The 16426-nt window shown below is 49.0% G+C and overlaps 2 protein-coding genes, 1 long non-coding RNA gene and 1 other non-coding gene across 4 annotated transcripts in view; 2 read left to right on the forward strand and 2 right to left on the reverse strand.

Annotated features, from left to right (window-relative positions):
- TRAF7 (TNF receptor associated factor 7) overlaps positions 1-8490 on the reverse strand; it is a 91437-nt gene extending 82947 nt beyond the window's left edge. Inside the window, 1 exon segment of the mRNA XM_032230242.1 lies at positions 8238-8490. The gene's annotated coding sequence lies outside the window, so the exon portion shown is untranslated.
- Positions 8491-8842: 352 nt separating this feature from the next.
- LOC116518001 lies at positions 8843-12395 on the forward strand. The gene is made up of 4 exons (XR_004256494.1): positions 8843-8985; positions 9904-10510; positions 11092-11128; positions 11538-12395. It is a non-coding gene; the product is annotated as an uncharacterized LOC116518001 (long non-coding RNA).
- LOC116518194 lies at positions 10796-10882 on the forward strand. The gene has a single exon (XR_004256519.1). It is a non-coding gene; the product is annotated as a small nucleolar RNA SNORD60 (small nucleolar RNA).
- A 2684-nt stretch (positions 12396-15079) lies between the features above and the next one.
- The window catches only part of RAB26 (RAB26, member RAS oncogene family), a 268463-nt gene continuing 267116 nt past the window's right edge, over positions 15080-16426 (reverse strand). Inside the window, 1 exon segment of the mRNA XM_032230182.1 lies at positions 15080-16305. Coding sequence (XP_032086073.1) covers positions 16203-16305 — 103 coding nt within the window. The 3' untranslated portion in view covers positions 15080-16202.

Below are 16426 nucleotides of genomic sequence, written 5' to 3' on the forward strand. Positions count from 1 at the left end.
ACGGGAGTGGGCCGGAGCATTACAGTCTTAACAGGGAGGGGCAGATATGGCGGGGACTTTAGGGCTGGCCATTACCGGGGAAGGAGGGCTCGCTACATCACAGAGATCCCTCCTTCCGGCCCTATGAGTCCCACTCCAAGGCCAGATGGCGCGAGTAATCAGGACCCTGGTCTCAGGCTGCTGTCGCTAAATGCCAGGTCTGTAGTTCATAAGTCTCCTCTCGTTCGGGACTTAATTTTAGACGAGAGGGCAGACCTGGCATGTATTACTGAAACCTGGCTGGGCCCGGGGGGAGGAGTCCCCCTCGTAGAGATGTGCCCAGAGGGCTTTCAGGTGCTCCAGCAGCTGAGGGCCCAGGGAAGGGGTGGGGGTGTGGCCATTGTTATCCGAGAGTCTCTAGCACCTCGTAGGATCCCTGCTCCGGAGCTTGTCGGGTGTGAGTCCCTGCTGGTGAAGTTGGACCTCAAGGGTCAAGTGGGTGTGCTGCTAACGTACCTGCCTCCCAACTGCGTTGCAGCAGCCCTCCCCTCGCTCCTCGAGTCAATAGCCGAGCTGGCAGTTGAGTTCCCCAGACTTATGGTTCTGGGGGATTTCAACTTGCCTTCGCTCGGTGAACACTCTGATGGAGCGCAGGAGTTCATGGCTTCCATGACAACCATGGGCTTGACCCAAGTAATCCGGGGACCAACCCACTCAGCGGGTCACACGCTTGACCTCGTATTTCTCTCGGAGCAGTGGAATTGCAATCTTGGTCTGAGGGGTAGCGAGATCTTGCCCCTGTCATGGTCGGACCACTACCTATTGAGGCTTGACTTTCGGAGACCAAACCCCCACTATAGGGAGGAGGAACCGACCAGGTGGTTCCGCCCCAGGTGACTTATGGACCCTTTGGGGTTCCAGACGGAGCTTGGGGTTATTCCTGATACTCTCGCCCGCAGTCCGGTGGAGACTCTGGTTGCTGCCTGGAACTCGGCAGCAACGGAGTCCCTTAACCGGATTGCGCCTCTACGGCCGCTCCGAGGCAGTGGATCCCGGAGGGCTCCTTGGTTCACTGAGGAACTCCGGGAGATGAAGCGCCGGAAGAGACGCCTAGAGCACAATTGGAGGTCCAGTAAATCCGAATCGAGCCGAGCACTTTTAACAACCTGCATCAGAGAATACATTCGAGCAATCAGGACGTCTAAGAGATCACATATTGCCTCTCTGATTGCGTCCGCTGAGTCACGCCCAGCCGCCCTGTTTAGGATAACCCGTTCCCTCCTAAATAGGAGGGACACGGGCGATCCGCTGCAGGGCAGGGCTGAGGATTATGTCCAATTCCTCGCGCACAAGGTTGCTCGGTTCCGGGCGGACCTGGACTCCAATTCTGCAGAACCAGCTGAGGCACTAAGGGATAATCTGGTAAGCCATCGCTGGATTGATTTTCAAGCTGTTATCCCTGAGGACGTGGACAAGGCGATGAGAGCTGTTGGTGCCTCCACATGTGTGCTGGACCCGTGCCCCTCCTGGCTGATTGTAAACAGCAGAGAGGTGACACGAGGCTGGATCCAGGCGGTTCTTACCGCCTCCCTTTGGGAGGGGGTCTTTCCCCCCGCTTTAAAGGCGGCGGTGGTGAGACCCCTCCTGAAGAAACCATCCTTGGATCCAGCCATTTTAAACAACTATCGTCCAGTCTCCAACCTCCCCTTTGTGGGGAAGGTTGTCGAGAAGGTGGTGGCCTTTCAGCTCCAGCGATCCTTGGAGGAAGCCAGTTATCTCGATCCATTCCAGTCCGGCTTCAGACCTGGCTACAGCATAGAAACCGCTTTGGTCGCATTGACCGATGATCTCTGGAGAGCCAGGGATGGAGGCCATGCCTCCATCCTGGTGCTCCTTGACCTCTCGGCGGCTTTCGATACCATCGACCATGGTATCCTTCTGCGACGACTGCGGGAGGTGGGGGTGGGAGGCACTGTTTTAGAGTGGTTCTCCTCTTACCTCTCGGACAGGTCGCAGTCGGTGTTAGTCGGAGGGCAGAGATCGACCCCTAGGCCCCTAACACATGGGGTGCCGCAGGGTTCGGTCCTGTCCCCCCTTCTTTTCAACATCTACATGAAACCACTGGGTGAGATCATCCGACGGCACGGGATAAAATACCATCAATATGCGGACGATACACAGTTGTATCTGTCCGCCCCGTGCCAACTCAATGAAGCGATGGACGTGATGAGCCAGGGTCTTGAGGCTGTTAGAGACTGGATGGGGGTTAACAAGCTTGTGCTCAATCCAGAAAAGACCGAGTGGCTGTTGTGCTTCCCTCCCACGAATTGGCCAAGTGTTCCATCTCTCAGGCTGGGGGGTCAAATTGTACGCCCCTCAGATAGGGTTCGCAACTTGGGAGTCCTCCTGGACCCTCAGCTGACTTTTGACCACCATTTGTCAGCTGTAACCAGGGGGGCATTTGCCCAGGTTCACCTGGTGCACAAGTTGCGTCCCTACCTGAACCGGGAGGCCCTCACAACAGTCACTCGTACCCTTGTGACCTCTAGGCTGGAGTACTGCAATGTGCTCTACATGGGGCTGCCCTTGAAGAGTATTCGGCGACTTCAGCTGGTCCAGAACACAGCCGCGCGAGCGATCGTGGGTGCACCCTGATTCACCCACGTAACACCTATCCTCCGTGAGCTGCACTGGCTGCCTGTTGATCTCCGGGTGCACTTCAAGGTGCTAGTTGTCACCTACAAAGCCCTTCATGGTATTGGATCTGGGTACTTGAGAGACCACCTACTGCCAATTACCTCCACTAGACCGATAAGATCGCATAGATTAGGCCTCCTCCGAATTCCATCAGCCAGCCAGTGTAGACTGGCAACTACCCGGAGGAGAGCCTTCTCCGTGGCTGCTCCGACCCTCTGGAACGAACTCCCGTGGAGATCCGGACTCTCACCACCCTCCAGACCTTCCGCGCCGCACTTAAAATCTGGCTATCCCGACTGGCCTGGGGTTAAAGACCCTAACCCCTACTCGAATTGTATGACTGTTGAGTTCTTAAATGATGTAGTGCTTTTATGTTGTAAATTGTTTCTCCTCCCCCCCCTTTTGAACTGTGAGCCGCCCTGAGTCCCCCCAGGGAAAAGGGCGGCATACAAATAAAGTGAAACTGAACTGAAACTGAAACAGATCTGATGTGGCAGTTGCCTTGCGGAGCAAGGAACTGAATAAGGAGGGGGGAAAGAGGCCCGCGACTGTGGATTCGTCCTCTGCCTGGGGTTCTTCATCCTCCGAGAACCCAACCTCCTTCAACTCTCCCTCCTCCAAGTCGGAAGCCCCGCTAGCAGTGGAGGGGGAGGGAGACCTGGCTTCTCTGCTGGCCAAAGTGCTGGGGCGCTCCTGATGACCCCTGGGAGGCTCCTGGGAGACCCTGCTCCTGGAACTCCGAGGCTGCTGGTTTAAACTCGAAGCGATTACCTGGGCCAAAGCCGTGGTTAGCATGTCCTGGAAGCTATTGGTGAGCTCAGGCAGGGCAGGCTGGAGCTCTGGAGGCTGGGGATATTCCCTGGGTTCAGGGGATAGAGAAGCCAAGCGAGGCATGGCTGGACTGGGAGCCCTGCATCCAAATGGATCCGCTCTCGACTCCGCTAGGGGAGCAGGCGAAAGGGGGGGCAATAGGGAACTGTGCCCTCTAAGGGAGCTCCTTGGGGAACCAGGGGATGCTGCCCGGGCCTCAACCTGGGCTGGAGGCCTGCGGGGAGATCGGGACCTGGAGTGGGAAGTGCTGATGGTCGCCCCGAAACCTCTGGCCGAGGCCCTGGTGGTTCTGGTCTCCTTCCTGGGGGAAGCCTTCTTAGGGCCCTGGCCTTGTCCCTTGTCACTGGGGATCTCCCCCTGGGAACCGGGGAAACTCCCCTAGAGGTCCCCTCATCTGGATCCACACCCTCTGGGGCTCTGGGCCTGGGATCCCTGCTCCTGGTCGCCTCCGGCATTTACTCACGGTTCTGGTGCCACCAAACCTCCTCTTTGCTCAGCTGGCCTTTAAGTTGGGGGCGGATTCACTCTTCTGACCTTGAATCCACCTTCTTCTGCCGCTGGTCTGCGGCTTGGATTGCCGGCGGGCACCGCTCTGGAGTACTCCCTGGATCACTGGCGGAGTGGATCTTCGCTGAAGCCTCTTCCGGCTTCACTGGTGCTTTCTGAGCGCCTTCGGTGTCCGTAGGAGGAACGCCAATCATGCACTCGCCCATGTGCTCTCTAAGATGGCGGCGGCAAGATGGCGACCGCCGACCTGCGGTCCGAGCCTTCTCCTGGAGCTGGGCTGCGTTGGAGATGATCTCCGAGGGATCCCTGGGCCTCGTGAGGTCTTCGTTGGCCCTCTCAGAAGCCGCACGGTCGCTGCTGATGCCCCTGCGGTGTGGAGGCTTCCTCCCCTTTAACGCGACCGTCCGGTCGCTCGGGGCACGCGCACACACTGGCAAACAGCAAGGCTTGAATCCAGCAGCGCAGAGCACAGCAGAGGAGAGGTGGATAGAAGCAGCTGTAAGTAAAAATCCTATGGAAAAGAATCCTGCAAACAAAAAAACTCCTGAGTCTTCGAAGTGAAGGGAGAGTCAGAGAAACGCTCCTTTCAGGCCGGAGACTGAGGTTAATCTGGGGAGGTCAGAGGAGGACCGTAGGTGTGGCCTCGAAAGATTACCTCAGTCTCCTAGGCAAGAGGGCTTGGTTAATACCCATTGGTTACTCCTCCCAAACCTTCACTTTGGAAACACCACAAGATCCACTCATTTCAGAATTCAAGCAGCACTCTGGAGGTGCAGATAGGTAGGGAAATTCTACTGTGATCTGAAATTATGGCCTGCACAGAGATCACTCATGTAATTTCACCAAGATCAGAAAGAATGGTAAAATTAGTTTTTACCAAACCTGAGCATGTAACCTTTTTATGCATGCCCTACGTCCTACCTAGGACCTCAGTGGACAAGAATTACTAAAAGCAGACTGAAAATGTTCAACTTTGCAAAATGTTCAACTTTGCTTTTTTTGCCTGTTTCAGCAGCAAAAGTCAAATGAGGGCTTTAATCCTTGCACTAATTTTGTGTGAGAAAAATGAGCCAGCTTGAGGCTCTCGGGAGTAAATAATCTTAACAACACATGATGCTTAAAACATCAACTTTATACCTTCACATCTATAACACACACACACACACACACACACACACACACACTCACTCAAATAAAAATACCAGCAATAAAGATAAGACACCTAAATCCTTAAAAATATTTTAATATGTTAAAAACCCAGACTAAAAGGGCAACAGCACAGAAACTATTCGCCAAAGGCTTCTTTCAAAATGTTTTCTGCTCCACAGCCAAGCCTTAAACTTTTGAATTCTTCAGTCATCTCTCTCTCTCTCTCTCTCTTCAAAGCCCAGGCCTAAAACTGCATAGCTTCTAAGACCAGGCTACTGCTTACACATTCCTTGAGAGTAGCATCCAAACGCTCGTCTCCCTGAATTGTGAGGCTGAACTCCTTCCCCCATAATGATTAATGGTGCAGGTTCCTAAATATCCTGTTGCAGTTTATTCCAAATGTATAACTTGTCAAGGGCACAACCAATATCTTTGACATTGGTGTATACGTCTCATTGATGTAAATGTTTAGCTCAGATGTCCATTTCTGTCTTAAGGACATGCCTCTACTGCCTAGATTTATATGTGCATGCACCCAAACCACAGATCATGGAAAGCTTAATATGCCTTCAATTGGAACCTGAAAGCTAGAAACCCACATTCAGATAACACACACTTGGCATTTAAAAAGACTAACATTATATGCTATCAAGTCATTTTCAACTTTTAATGACTACATAAATGAGCGGCATGGTGGCCCAGAGGTGAAAACACTCACCTCCTGCTCAGAAGGTTGGGAGTTTGATCCTAGGCAGAAGATAAAATATCTGCTGTTGAACTCCACCTAGGTGTCAGGAAGGGCATCTGGACAATAAACGCTCAGCCCCACTCAATTGCGCCGACTCCACCCCAAAACAATGGGATTAAAGGATCGGAATAACAGAGTTGGCATTGACCTTGGAGGTCTTTTCTTTTCCTGCTCAGGCAGGAAACTCTACACGATTGCAGACAAAAGGTTGTTCAATCTCTTCTTAAAAACTTCCAGTGCTGGAGTACCAACAACTTCTGAAGGCAAACCGTTCCACTGATTAATTGTTCTGTCAGGAAATTTCTCCTTAGTTCTAGATTGCTTCTCTCCTTGATCAATTTCCATCCATCGCTTCTCATCCTGCCTTCACATGCATAACTCCCTTCTAGGTGGCAACCACTGAGATATTGAAATTCTGTTCTCATGTCATTCCTAGTCCTTCTTTTCATCAAAAGAAAAAAAAAGTGACTACATAGATGGATTTTCTCTAAAATAATCCCTCATCTGTTCTTTCATATCTCCCAATGGTGCATTCCATCCACCTTGCTGGTGGTCGTCCTCTTTTCCTTCTACCTTTCCCAACATTACAGCCTTTTCCAAAGAGCTAGGTCTTCACTTAATATGCCTGAAGTAGGATAATTTGCACCTGGTCATTTGTGCCCCAAAGAGCTCCCTGGGTTGACTTGTTCAATGAACCATTTCTTTCAGGATACGGAAGAGAGCTATTCTGCTTACAACTCGACAGCACAGGAGCAAGAAAACCTCTTGAACTTTGTACCTAAACTTACCTGGCTTGCTTGTGTGAAATGTTTGCTTCACCTTTGAGAAGGCAAGAACTTTGCTTAAGTTACTTCAACTGACGTTTTGAGTCATTCTAGCCTTTATTTATTCTGGAGGGAGTGGACCTTGTACAAAGACTTAAGAAATGAAAGACAATGCTGTCCAATCTGATACAGACCAGACTGGAATCTGAGATCTTTCAGAGAAGCCTGATTGGTAATTCTGCTTGTGTAAAAGGTAGGCCTTCTATATCTTCGGGATACATTCCAAATGGATCTAAGGCAGATCATTTGAGAGATTCAGAAAAGAGCTGAAGTTCAGTCTCGAATGAAGGCAAATATACGTGGTCCCAGGTCAAAATTCAATCTGTTTACATTGGCTTGAACTTCAAGGGGTAAGAATGGCATTTTGAGTGGCTCTTTATTGCTAACATACTAGGTTAAACAGAGAGGGGGATGAACTGGCTGCTTTCTCAAAGCTTCTAAACAAGGGGTATCACACTCAATTTTATTGGGAGCTGCATCAGTTATGTTTGACTTTGGGGGTCAGGCTCCCGAGCCCCGTTTTCGGCTGCGACCACCTCCTGCAACGCTCTGCCAGTGAAAACGGAGCTTGGGAGGGCCACGTGCAGCGCTCCTGAGCTCCATTTTTGTTGGCAGAGGCACTGCGGGTTGGTCCTTCACTGTTTCCAGGAAGATGCCCACTAACAGATGCTGCCAGGATGGATCTGAAATGACAGGTGCTCTTTCAGATTAAAGCCTCCTTCTTGCTGGTAATTAGAATCTTTCATATTATTTGCAAACAAAATGAAGGTTTCCTGTTTAGCTTGCAGAGCTTGGATACATTGAATGAGTTTACCAACATCGTAAATATTGCAGAATCTACAGCCTCATATGCGACATATCTAACCTCCATTTCATGCTGAATAAACTAAATTATGAATGTATCTTAAAATGTAAATGTATCTTAAAATGTAAATGTATCTTAAAATGTAAATGTATCTTAAACCTTTAGATAGACTTTTACTCCAAAAGCATTTTATTAAAATGGTTTTTTTAAAAAAAATCCATTTTTATCTACCTGATGAGAGAGGACCAAGGAAGCACATCAGAGCCCCCTTCCTTCTCCTTTCCAAGCTGGTCCTTTGCAGGCAAAGCAGCCGAAAGGTAGAAGGAAGGCATTTATTTTGGGGAGGGGGCGGGAAAACACCCAAAGAACTTCCCACCTTCCGCAAGTGGCCCCCTCCGGAGGTGCTGTGGGACTACAGAGCCCAGAAGCCCCAACCAAGCGAGACTCCCAGACCGGAGGGCAGTCCGAGGGCGGCGCTGCTACTCCTCCCTCAGGGGCCCTGTGACAGGCCGGGGACGTCTCCGCTCCCCGGGCGCTGCGGCTCCCATCGTCCCCGGCCGCAACGGCTGCACTGAGGGGGCTGATTGGAACTGGAGTCCACCGGGCATCGTCTCCTCAGCGGCCTGAGGAGCTGAGCCGGAGGCGGCCTTCTCCTCCTCCTCCGGGCCTGTGAGCGCCGCGCTCCCTCCCGCCTCACCTGTGGGCAGCCGGAGCGGCGGGGCCAGCCTGCGTGCGGCCGCCCACCGCATGGCGCCTCTCCGCCGCTTCCCCGCCGCTGCCGCAAAGCGCACAGCCGCCCGTCTCGTCCGCTCCCCTCTCAGCAGCAGCAGGGCCGGAAGTGCCGTTTCCTAAATCCCCCCTCCTGAGTCGACGGGATTCGTAGTCCTGGGAAGCGCAGCGTTTCCACACACCCGGGTCCCGTTAGATTGTGAGTTGCCTACAACTCCCATCGGGGCCCGCGGTGCAGGAGACTCGCCCGCCCCTTCCGGGTCCGAAGTCTCGCGTTATTACAGTTCTTCTCCCCCAGCCTTTAGGATTTGGGGGAGCGCTTCCCGCCCATCCCGGCCTCCGGAGTCTTTTCGCCTCATCCAATCCAATGACCTCCCCCTCCCCCTCAAGAGGTCGAAGAGGAAGTCCTAAAGCGAACGGCGAATGGACGCGGCCGGTTAAGAAAAGCAAAAGATAGCGAATGTTCATTGGTTACGAAGGGGAGAGGAAAGGAGCAACGGGATTGGTTGGTTTCGCGCAGAAATGCTAGCCAATCGGAAAGCGGAAAGCAGTATAAAAGGCACACGTGTGGGCGAATCGTCCTTTCTTGCATTTGCTCCGACGGTGTGATACGTCTCCTGGGCGTTTGGGCCTTCGACTCGCCTTGTGGCCGGAGTGACACGCGGCCGCGGCGCCTGCCTTTATCCCAAAGCCCCAGGACACCGCGGGGGCTTTTGGTGAGACCAGGCTCATGTCCTATTTGATTGTTGCCTATATAAGGGGGTGGTCCGTATACTGGACGAAGGGCCCATTGGGATCCCCATATCAAAACAACTTACTTTATGTGCAGCCAGAACCTGAGAATAACATTGGAGACAGCACAGGACTTAAACAAAATGGTTCAGTTGAGATCTGCATACGTGGGACTGATTGGGGTAGATTGTAGGGGTGTGCTTTGATATGGTCTATAGGCTAATCAAAGCTACAACAACCTCTAGATTAGCCATACCCAGTTCCAGCAGAGTCTCAACTGTTTTGGAATGTGACCAAAACCTGGATGCAAACGTGGTCTTAACTAGGGTTTTATAAAGTGGTACCAATACTTAAACGTCAATTAGCTTTTTTGGCTGCTGCCACACTGCTGGCTATGTTTAAGGGATCGCCCCTTAGGACTCCAAGGTATCCCTTTAAGTTACTGTTTTTGAGCCAAGTTCCACCTAATCTGTAGTTATACCTTTGGTTTTTCTGCCCAGGTGTGAAACCTTGCTTTTCTCCACAATTTCATTTTCTTGGATAGGGCCCATTATGCAAAGATCAAGATCATTTTGGGTTCCGGGCTATTGTTATCTACAAATTTGATGAGTTCCCCTTCTATTCTCCCATCTAAGTCATTTACGACTATTATTGGGTCTAAGACTGAACCTTGCAGTAACCTTCCTTCCATGTAGATGTAGTACCATTAAGGATTACTCGTTAGTATGGTTTGCCAGCCAGTTACAAATCCATCTCTTGGTGTTGCTGTCTATCCCACATTTTTTCTAGTTTACCAAGAAGTAGGTTGTAGTCTACTTTGTTGAATGACTTGCTAGAGTCTATATTATGTCCAGAGCATTTTGCTGTAGATGTTAACAGATCTCTGTTTTAATTTTTTCCAGTATCTTCCCATGCACTTGACATCACACACGCTGTGAGACCTACAATCTTGGGTCTTCCTGAATGCTGATTTGTCAATGGTCCTTGAGAGGGTAATCAATTGAGGAAGCTGAAGTTCCCACAGGCTGGAGTGACATGAGAGGGACAGGAGAAATGTGCCCTCTTGATGAGAACCTGGAGGATACGCTGAGCTATGCCCTACAAGAGGCAATCAAGAACCGAAGAGCCTGTGAAACTTTCTCAGATGGCTACTCGGGATCCCTGGTTGCCCCAAGTGAATCTTCCCACACACTTGACACAATTGCTGTAAATTCAACAGAATCAAAAGGGTTTTTTGAAAAATGAACAGAACGTTCCTGTTTCCAACATAAGCAACCTAATGACCATTAGTGTAATTGTCCTATCTCTAAAATAATGAGACCCTATTCCTTCAGTCAAAAATAGTTGAGAGCACACCACATAGCTGATGATGCTCGAAGAAAGGTGCAAGTGAGGAGGACACCAATGGAACATCAATTTTGAATCCCATCATTGGCATATCCAGTCAGCACTGAAAAGCGTGAAGGTTGTGGTAGAGTTGGCTCCTCAGAGTGAAGGTGACACCATCAAGTAAGTTGACAGGTAATCTCCTGAGACCATCTCAGTGGAATCTAATGGTGCCTTCAGAGATGGGGAGGATGTTGGCTTTACTGGACTTGGGCTGTAACAGCTGTGTGGTCAGTCCTGTGGTGGAAAAGCTTTGACTGAGACTCAAGCGGCTGAGGATGCCAGTAGCTTTCTGCCAGCTAGATGGGGATAGTGGCTGAGGGGACCCGGCTCATTTTATAACTGAGACAGTGGAGAGACTGAGTTTCATAGTGTCGCTGGAGATGGAGAGATCTAACCCTAAATGCCAGCCAATGATGAACTCTAATTTTAATTTTCTGACACCTCGTATGAAAACTGCTTGCAGTTGATGATTTTAGACATGATCTGAGGCTTGGCATTCATATAATAAGGTATTGGGTCTGAATTGAGATAGGGGGGAAATGTTACTTTAGATCAGTTCTAAAACCAGGGCCTCCCAGTTGGGCGGGTCTTCAGTTTTATACAATGTCTAAATTGTCTGACCCAACTTCTCTGGAATATTGAGTTTTGTGATTGCTGGTTTAAAAAATCAATGGCATTTGTGGGTTTTTTTTTCTTTTTAGAAGCAGATGGAAATAGAAGACAAGTATTGCAGCAGAGGTAATAAAATAAAGTCACTTTTAAGACAGGTTAAAATAGCATTGTTTTCAATTGAATACATTCTAAGATGTTGGAAAAACTTCAATGCCTTTTTTTTTCTAAGGAAGGCTATATTTGTTATATACTGAGCCATTGTTGAATACTAGGGCAGTGTTAACATCAGTGTTGGGCAGGGAGGTTACGAAGGAAGGCTATATTTGTTATATACTGAGCCATTGTTGAATACTAGGGCAGTGTTAACATCAGTGTTGGGCAGGGAGGTTACGAAGGAAGGCTATATTTGTTATATACTGAGCCATTGTTGAATGCTAGGGCAGTGTTAACATCAGTGTTGGGCAGGGAGGTTACGAAGAGCCAAATAATAATGGTTAAAAGCTATTCAAATAATCCCATGTATTGTTTTTTGCAGGTGGCCTTATGTCCTTCAATTGAACTACCTTTCTCAACAAATGAGCCCAGGATTGTTTCTATTTAGGAGTTTAAGTGGTGGCAGGTCTGACATGAGGGATGAAGTGTCCCTGGACGACTACAGTAGAAGTTGACAAAATCTGCTTTGTCTCAAAGTTCTGGGTCATGGAAATGGTGGGAAAGAAGATTTGCAAATTCTCGAATACTTTTCTCAACAAATGGAGCCCAGGACTGTTTCTATTTAGGGGTTTAAGTGGTGGGAGATCTGACACCAGGTTAGGCAGGCCTCCCCCACCCAGGAGGGGTCCCACGCTCTGCTTAATGACCCACATGTTCATTTAACATTTCATTGGGAGGAATAGAAATGAGGTTAAATGATACTGTTAACCTGCTGGGACAGGCAACCTCAACATGCAAGGCTCCTTTGTAGTTGGATCTCAAGAGCTACCTGCATCAGTTGTGCATTTTTTACTTTTGAGCAGGCAGAATACCTGCCCTTTGCATTAAACTCAAATGCTGCAGGCAGGACAGGAAGGGGGGGGGCTGCTTCTCTGCAGCAGTTACAAAAATCCACAAACACCTGGTGACAACTGAGTGTTGCTTGGAACAAAGATTCCAAACAGTAGATTGAAATGGGGAAATATATGGAAATATATGGTACTCAGGCTGGCAGATGATTTTTTTAAATAGTTCTAATGCATCAAAATCTTGCAATGTTTCAGTGAATGCTGAATAATTTTGGCAAGCTTAAAAAGACTATATTTTTGAAGATTTAATTTTTAGTCATTTCATTTTTGCTGCCTTTGGTATGAACCATTCCAATATATCTAATCCTTTGCCACTAATGAAATTTTTTAATGTAAAATGAAAAATTGCTGAATTTTGGAAGTTATTTAGTGTCAGTTGTTGCCATTGTATTGTGAAATACCTATTGTACATTTATTAACCCAATCTGTTGTGGCAGATAAACTGTTAATTTGATTCTTTAAGAATAAAGTTTAACAATTTGGAATGTTTGAACTTCCTAATCACCTTAGACACAATGAGTTTTCAGAGTTGACTGTGTCAAACTCCATTATTCATTTATCTTGGTAAGCTCAAAATTATGTCGCTATAGCAATAGCACTTGACTTAACACTTCATGGTGTTTTTACAGCCCTCCCAAGTGGTTTACAGAGTCAGCCTATTGCCCCCAATAATCTGGCTCCTCATTTTACCCATCTCAGAAGGATGGGAGGCTGAGTCAACCTTGAGCCAGTGCGATTTGAACTGCCAAATTGCAGCTACCAGTCAGCTGAAGTAGCCTGCAGTACTGCACTCTAACCACTGTGCCACCTTGGCTATGCTTGAAGTATGCAAGTGCTTTGAAGGCCAAAGAAAAAAATCATTCTTCCCTTCCAAACACTTGACAGAAATGCAGAAGGGCCTTAATCTCCCAAGTTGCCAAATTTCAATTGAATAATGGTGAAATAAGGACTGAAAAGTAACTGCATCATCTAAGGTGTGCCTTAAGTTCTTTAGTTAAGTAGAGTGTCTATGGAGATTACCAGTTATCCGGGTGATGGTTGCCCCAAAGGTGATTTTTTAAAAAGGCAAATGGACTTGTGTTTTCCTAGAATAGTGCAAACGGGTGTGGAATCTTCTTGGAACTGCTTGGAATGGGTTTCAGCAGCTCCAGCAAGGTTCCTTGCTTTTATTTCCACTATTCACATGACCCTGAGGGAGCAGATTAACCCCCAAGTGGCTTCAACTCTCAGTAAATACTAGGGTAACAACGGGATGACAGCAAGGAATATAAATCCTTCTATTCACCATTCAGTCAGAACTAAAGAAGCTGGGAAGAGAAGTGCAACATGTTCAAGGAAAAACAAAGTCCAGTTGTTCTTTAGAAAAAACACTTGGGATTCTAAGCAGAACCATTACTCCTAAGTGAGGCTCTCCAGCCAGTTAGGGAAAGATTTTAGATTGGTTAGCCCAAAGTGTTTTTCCCCTGTCCCAAGAGAGCACGCTATGGTCCCCCCCCCCTTTGTTTTCAGTGTGAGTCCGGTGGACAGCTCTTTTCAGCCAAACTAACCTTTACGCTAACTTCCTAGTGGAAAGGGCTTTGGGATCTTAGGAAGAATGTAAGTATTTTCACTTGTATGGACTGTGGTGGTACTGGCAAAGAAAGACACTGACTTTTTAGGAAGGAGGCCTGCTTTTAGACCTTGAGAAGCAAGCATCATTAAAAAATTGTTTATTATGAGAAACCCCAAAAAGCTATAAACAAGAGCCAACAGTTACCTTGGTACATAAATAACACTTTCCAGACACTCGGGAACTGGAGCGGCCTCCAGCTACATGGCACCAAAGCCAGGTCGGAAACAGGCTGGGTCCCTGCCAAGGCAGCTCATGCGCTTGTCGGATGGGGGTTGCCAAAGCCAAGCCACCAATGCAGGGCCTTGGAAGTTAAGGCTGACCCAACTCCTGCAGTTCTGCATTGCACGCAGTTTCCTCCCGGCTTGTGAATGTACAAGCCACTAAGAACTGCAGACGGGCGACATGCAAGCTGCCTTTGATAGGTGTCTTCCTTGAAGAAGGGTGACAATATTCCCAATTTAGGGCTTGTGTAAAGGACTCTTAACTTAAAACACATCTGCTGGGCACAAGAAAAACGACATTTAACAAGGAAAGCCCAATAGCAACTTAGCACACGTATCACAAAGCACCTAATCCACGTTGCCCAATACCCTGAAATAAACAGGCTGTCCTGCTGCTAAGGTTTGGCTGCTGACTTGACTGGATTGCACAATCGAGCCAGAAGCTGCCATGAAAGAGCTCTACGCTAGTAGGCGCTCCCCAGGCATGTTCGACTTCTACCTTGGCTGCGCTAGTGGGATTGTAGGAGTTGACATTCCTACGCATCTGGAGGGTTGCAGGTTGGAGAAGGCTGGTGCAAACAAGGAGCCCCTTGCTAGCAAGTCACAGGGCCAAGTAAAAATGCTGAAGCAAAGATGATTCCATGGAAGAGCAGAGCCTGTCCCACAGCTGGACAGGATCCCCTCAGTCAGGGCGGGGAGAGCAAGTGGCCATCCTAATCTCGGGGTTCTATACGCTTCAAGCCTTCTGCTGGAGGAGTTGGTAATAGCACTTAGTCATATAGATAGAGAGAGAGAGAGGCTGACTCTGTAAACCACTCAAAGAGTGCTGCAAAGCACTATGAAGCTATATATATATATAGCTTCATAGTGCTTTGCATCACTCTTCGAGTGGTTTACAGAGTCAGCCTCTTGCCAAACTCAGAAGGATGGAAGGCTGAGCCAACCTTGAGCCAGTCCGGATCGAATTCTTAGTGGTGGCAGTCAGCCTGTAATACTGCATTCTAACCACTGAACCACCACAGCGAGAGAAGGAGATGGATGATGGAGAGAGAGCAATCGCACTTATATATAACTCCATAGTAATTTACAGCCCTCTCTAAGAGGTTTACAGGGTCAGCCTATCGCCCACCAGCAATCTGGGTCCTCATTTTACAGACTGGAAGGATGGAAGGCTGAGTCAACCTTGAGCTGGCTAGGATCGAACTGCTGGTGGGCAGAGTCATCCTGCAATGCTGCATTGTAACCACTGATCACCACAACTGCCTGCTACATCTCTGTCCCACCAGCTGGACCCAAGAATTAAGCCTGCTGGACTACCTTGCTAGCCTTGATCTGGAGAAGCATTTTCCCCACTTGCCACTGGGGGTCTGGGTCCCTCTCCCTTCTTTGGGTGGGTGACCAATGTCCAAGCAGAGGGCCATCAGAGAGCCACATTTTTACCCCCAATGGGGATAGAATTCCTGGAAAGAGATCAACCATCCTTGGGATCAACCACTGGAGAAGCATTAAGGAAATGAAGGACCCAACTTATCTTGATCATGTAAGTTTGCTCCCTTTGTGCTACTCTTCTCCCCCCCCCCCCCAAAAAAAAGGCATACCCCATTGTGCAGGGAAATTGCCAGAGCTGCAGCACAACAACCAAAGCTAGAGCAGAGGGAACATTTTATTCTGCCCTGTGGACAGGATGGCTAGCAAATGACAGCCAAGGAGAATCATTGAGTTTGGGTGCTTTGAAAAAAAAAATGTGTTTGAAAAACTGAGCAACAGCGCACACCAAACATTTAAGTTGGATCGTTTAAAAAAATAAAGAAATCCCCGTGTTTGGGTACTCGTTGAGGCAGTAATGATGAAAGGAGCTGAAGTCCCACATAAACAGTCGCTATATTAAGTCAACCCACGGCAACTGGACCCTCCCTGGCAAGGACTTAGGGGAGGCTCCCCTGTGGCCCCACTCCCGTTGGGGGGCACTTGTGCAGAACATGAGACTGCACAAACCTCTCCCCCACCTCCAAAGGCCCTGTCTGCATTCAGATTGTCCGTTGCTGCTCCTAACCCGGCTCTCTCTTGGGAAACCAACTGCCTGCCCCCCGGGGAAGGAAAGGAAGCGGCCACCCCCCCTCCATTTATCCTTCCAGAGTTTCAGCTGGACAAAGACAAGAAGACACAAGGAAGAGAGTTGTAGAGCTTGTGCAGCAGGAAGGAGGAGAACAAGAGGGGCAGACATGGTTGCAGCAGGCAGGATGGGCTGCTTGTGGCAAGTCTCCTTGAGGGGGGGTGGGGTCTGGTCAGGACCCCCGAGAGAGAGTCTATGAGCGGCAGCAGCCAGTGCCTTTCACCTCCTTTCGGACGTAGTCGTGCAGTCTGAACCGGGACTCATTGGGCAGCTTCATGGACCGGTGTTTCAGCTCCCTGGCAATTGAACACAAGGCTTGGTCAGCTCTCCCATGCGCAGCCAGGCAGCTCCTCCTCTAACCTAACCCTCCTCCCAGAGGGGAGCAGCAGAAACACACTGTGAGCACATAGCACTTAT

The sequence above is a fragment of the Thamnophis elegans genome, chromosome 14, assembly GCF_009769535.1.
Source record: "Thamnophis elegans isolate rThaEle1 chromosome 14, rThaEle1.pri, whole genome shotgun sequence".
NCBI lineage: Eukaryota > Metazoa > Chordata > Lepidosauria > Squamata > Colubridae > Thamnophis > Thamnophis elegans.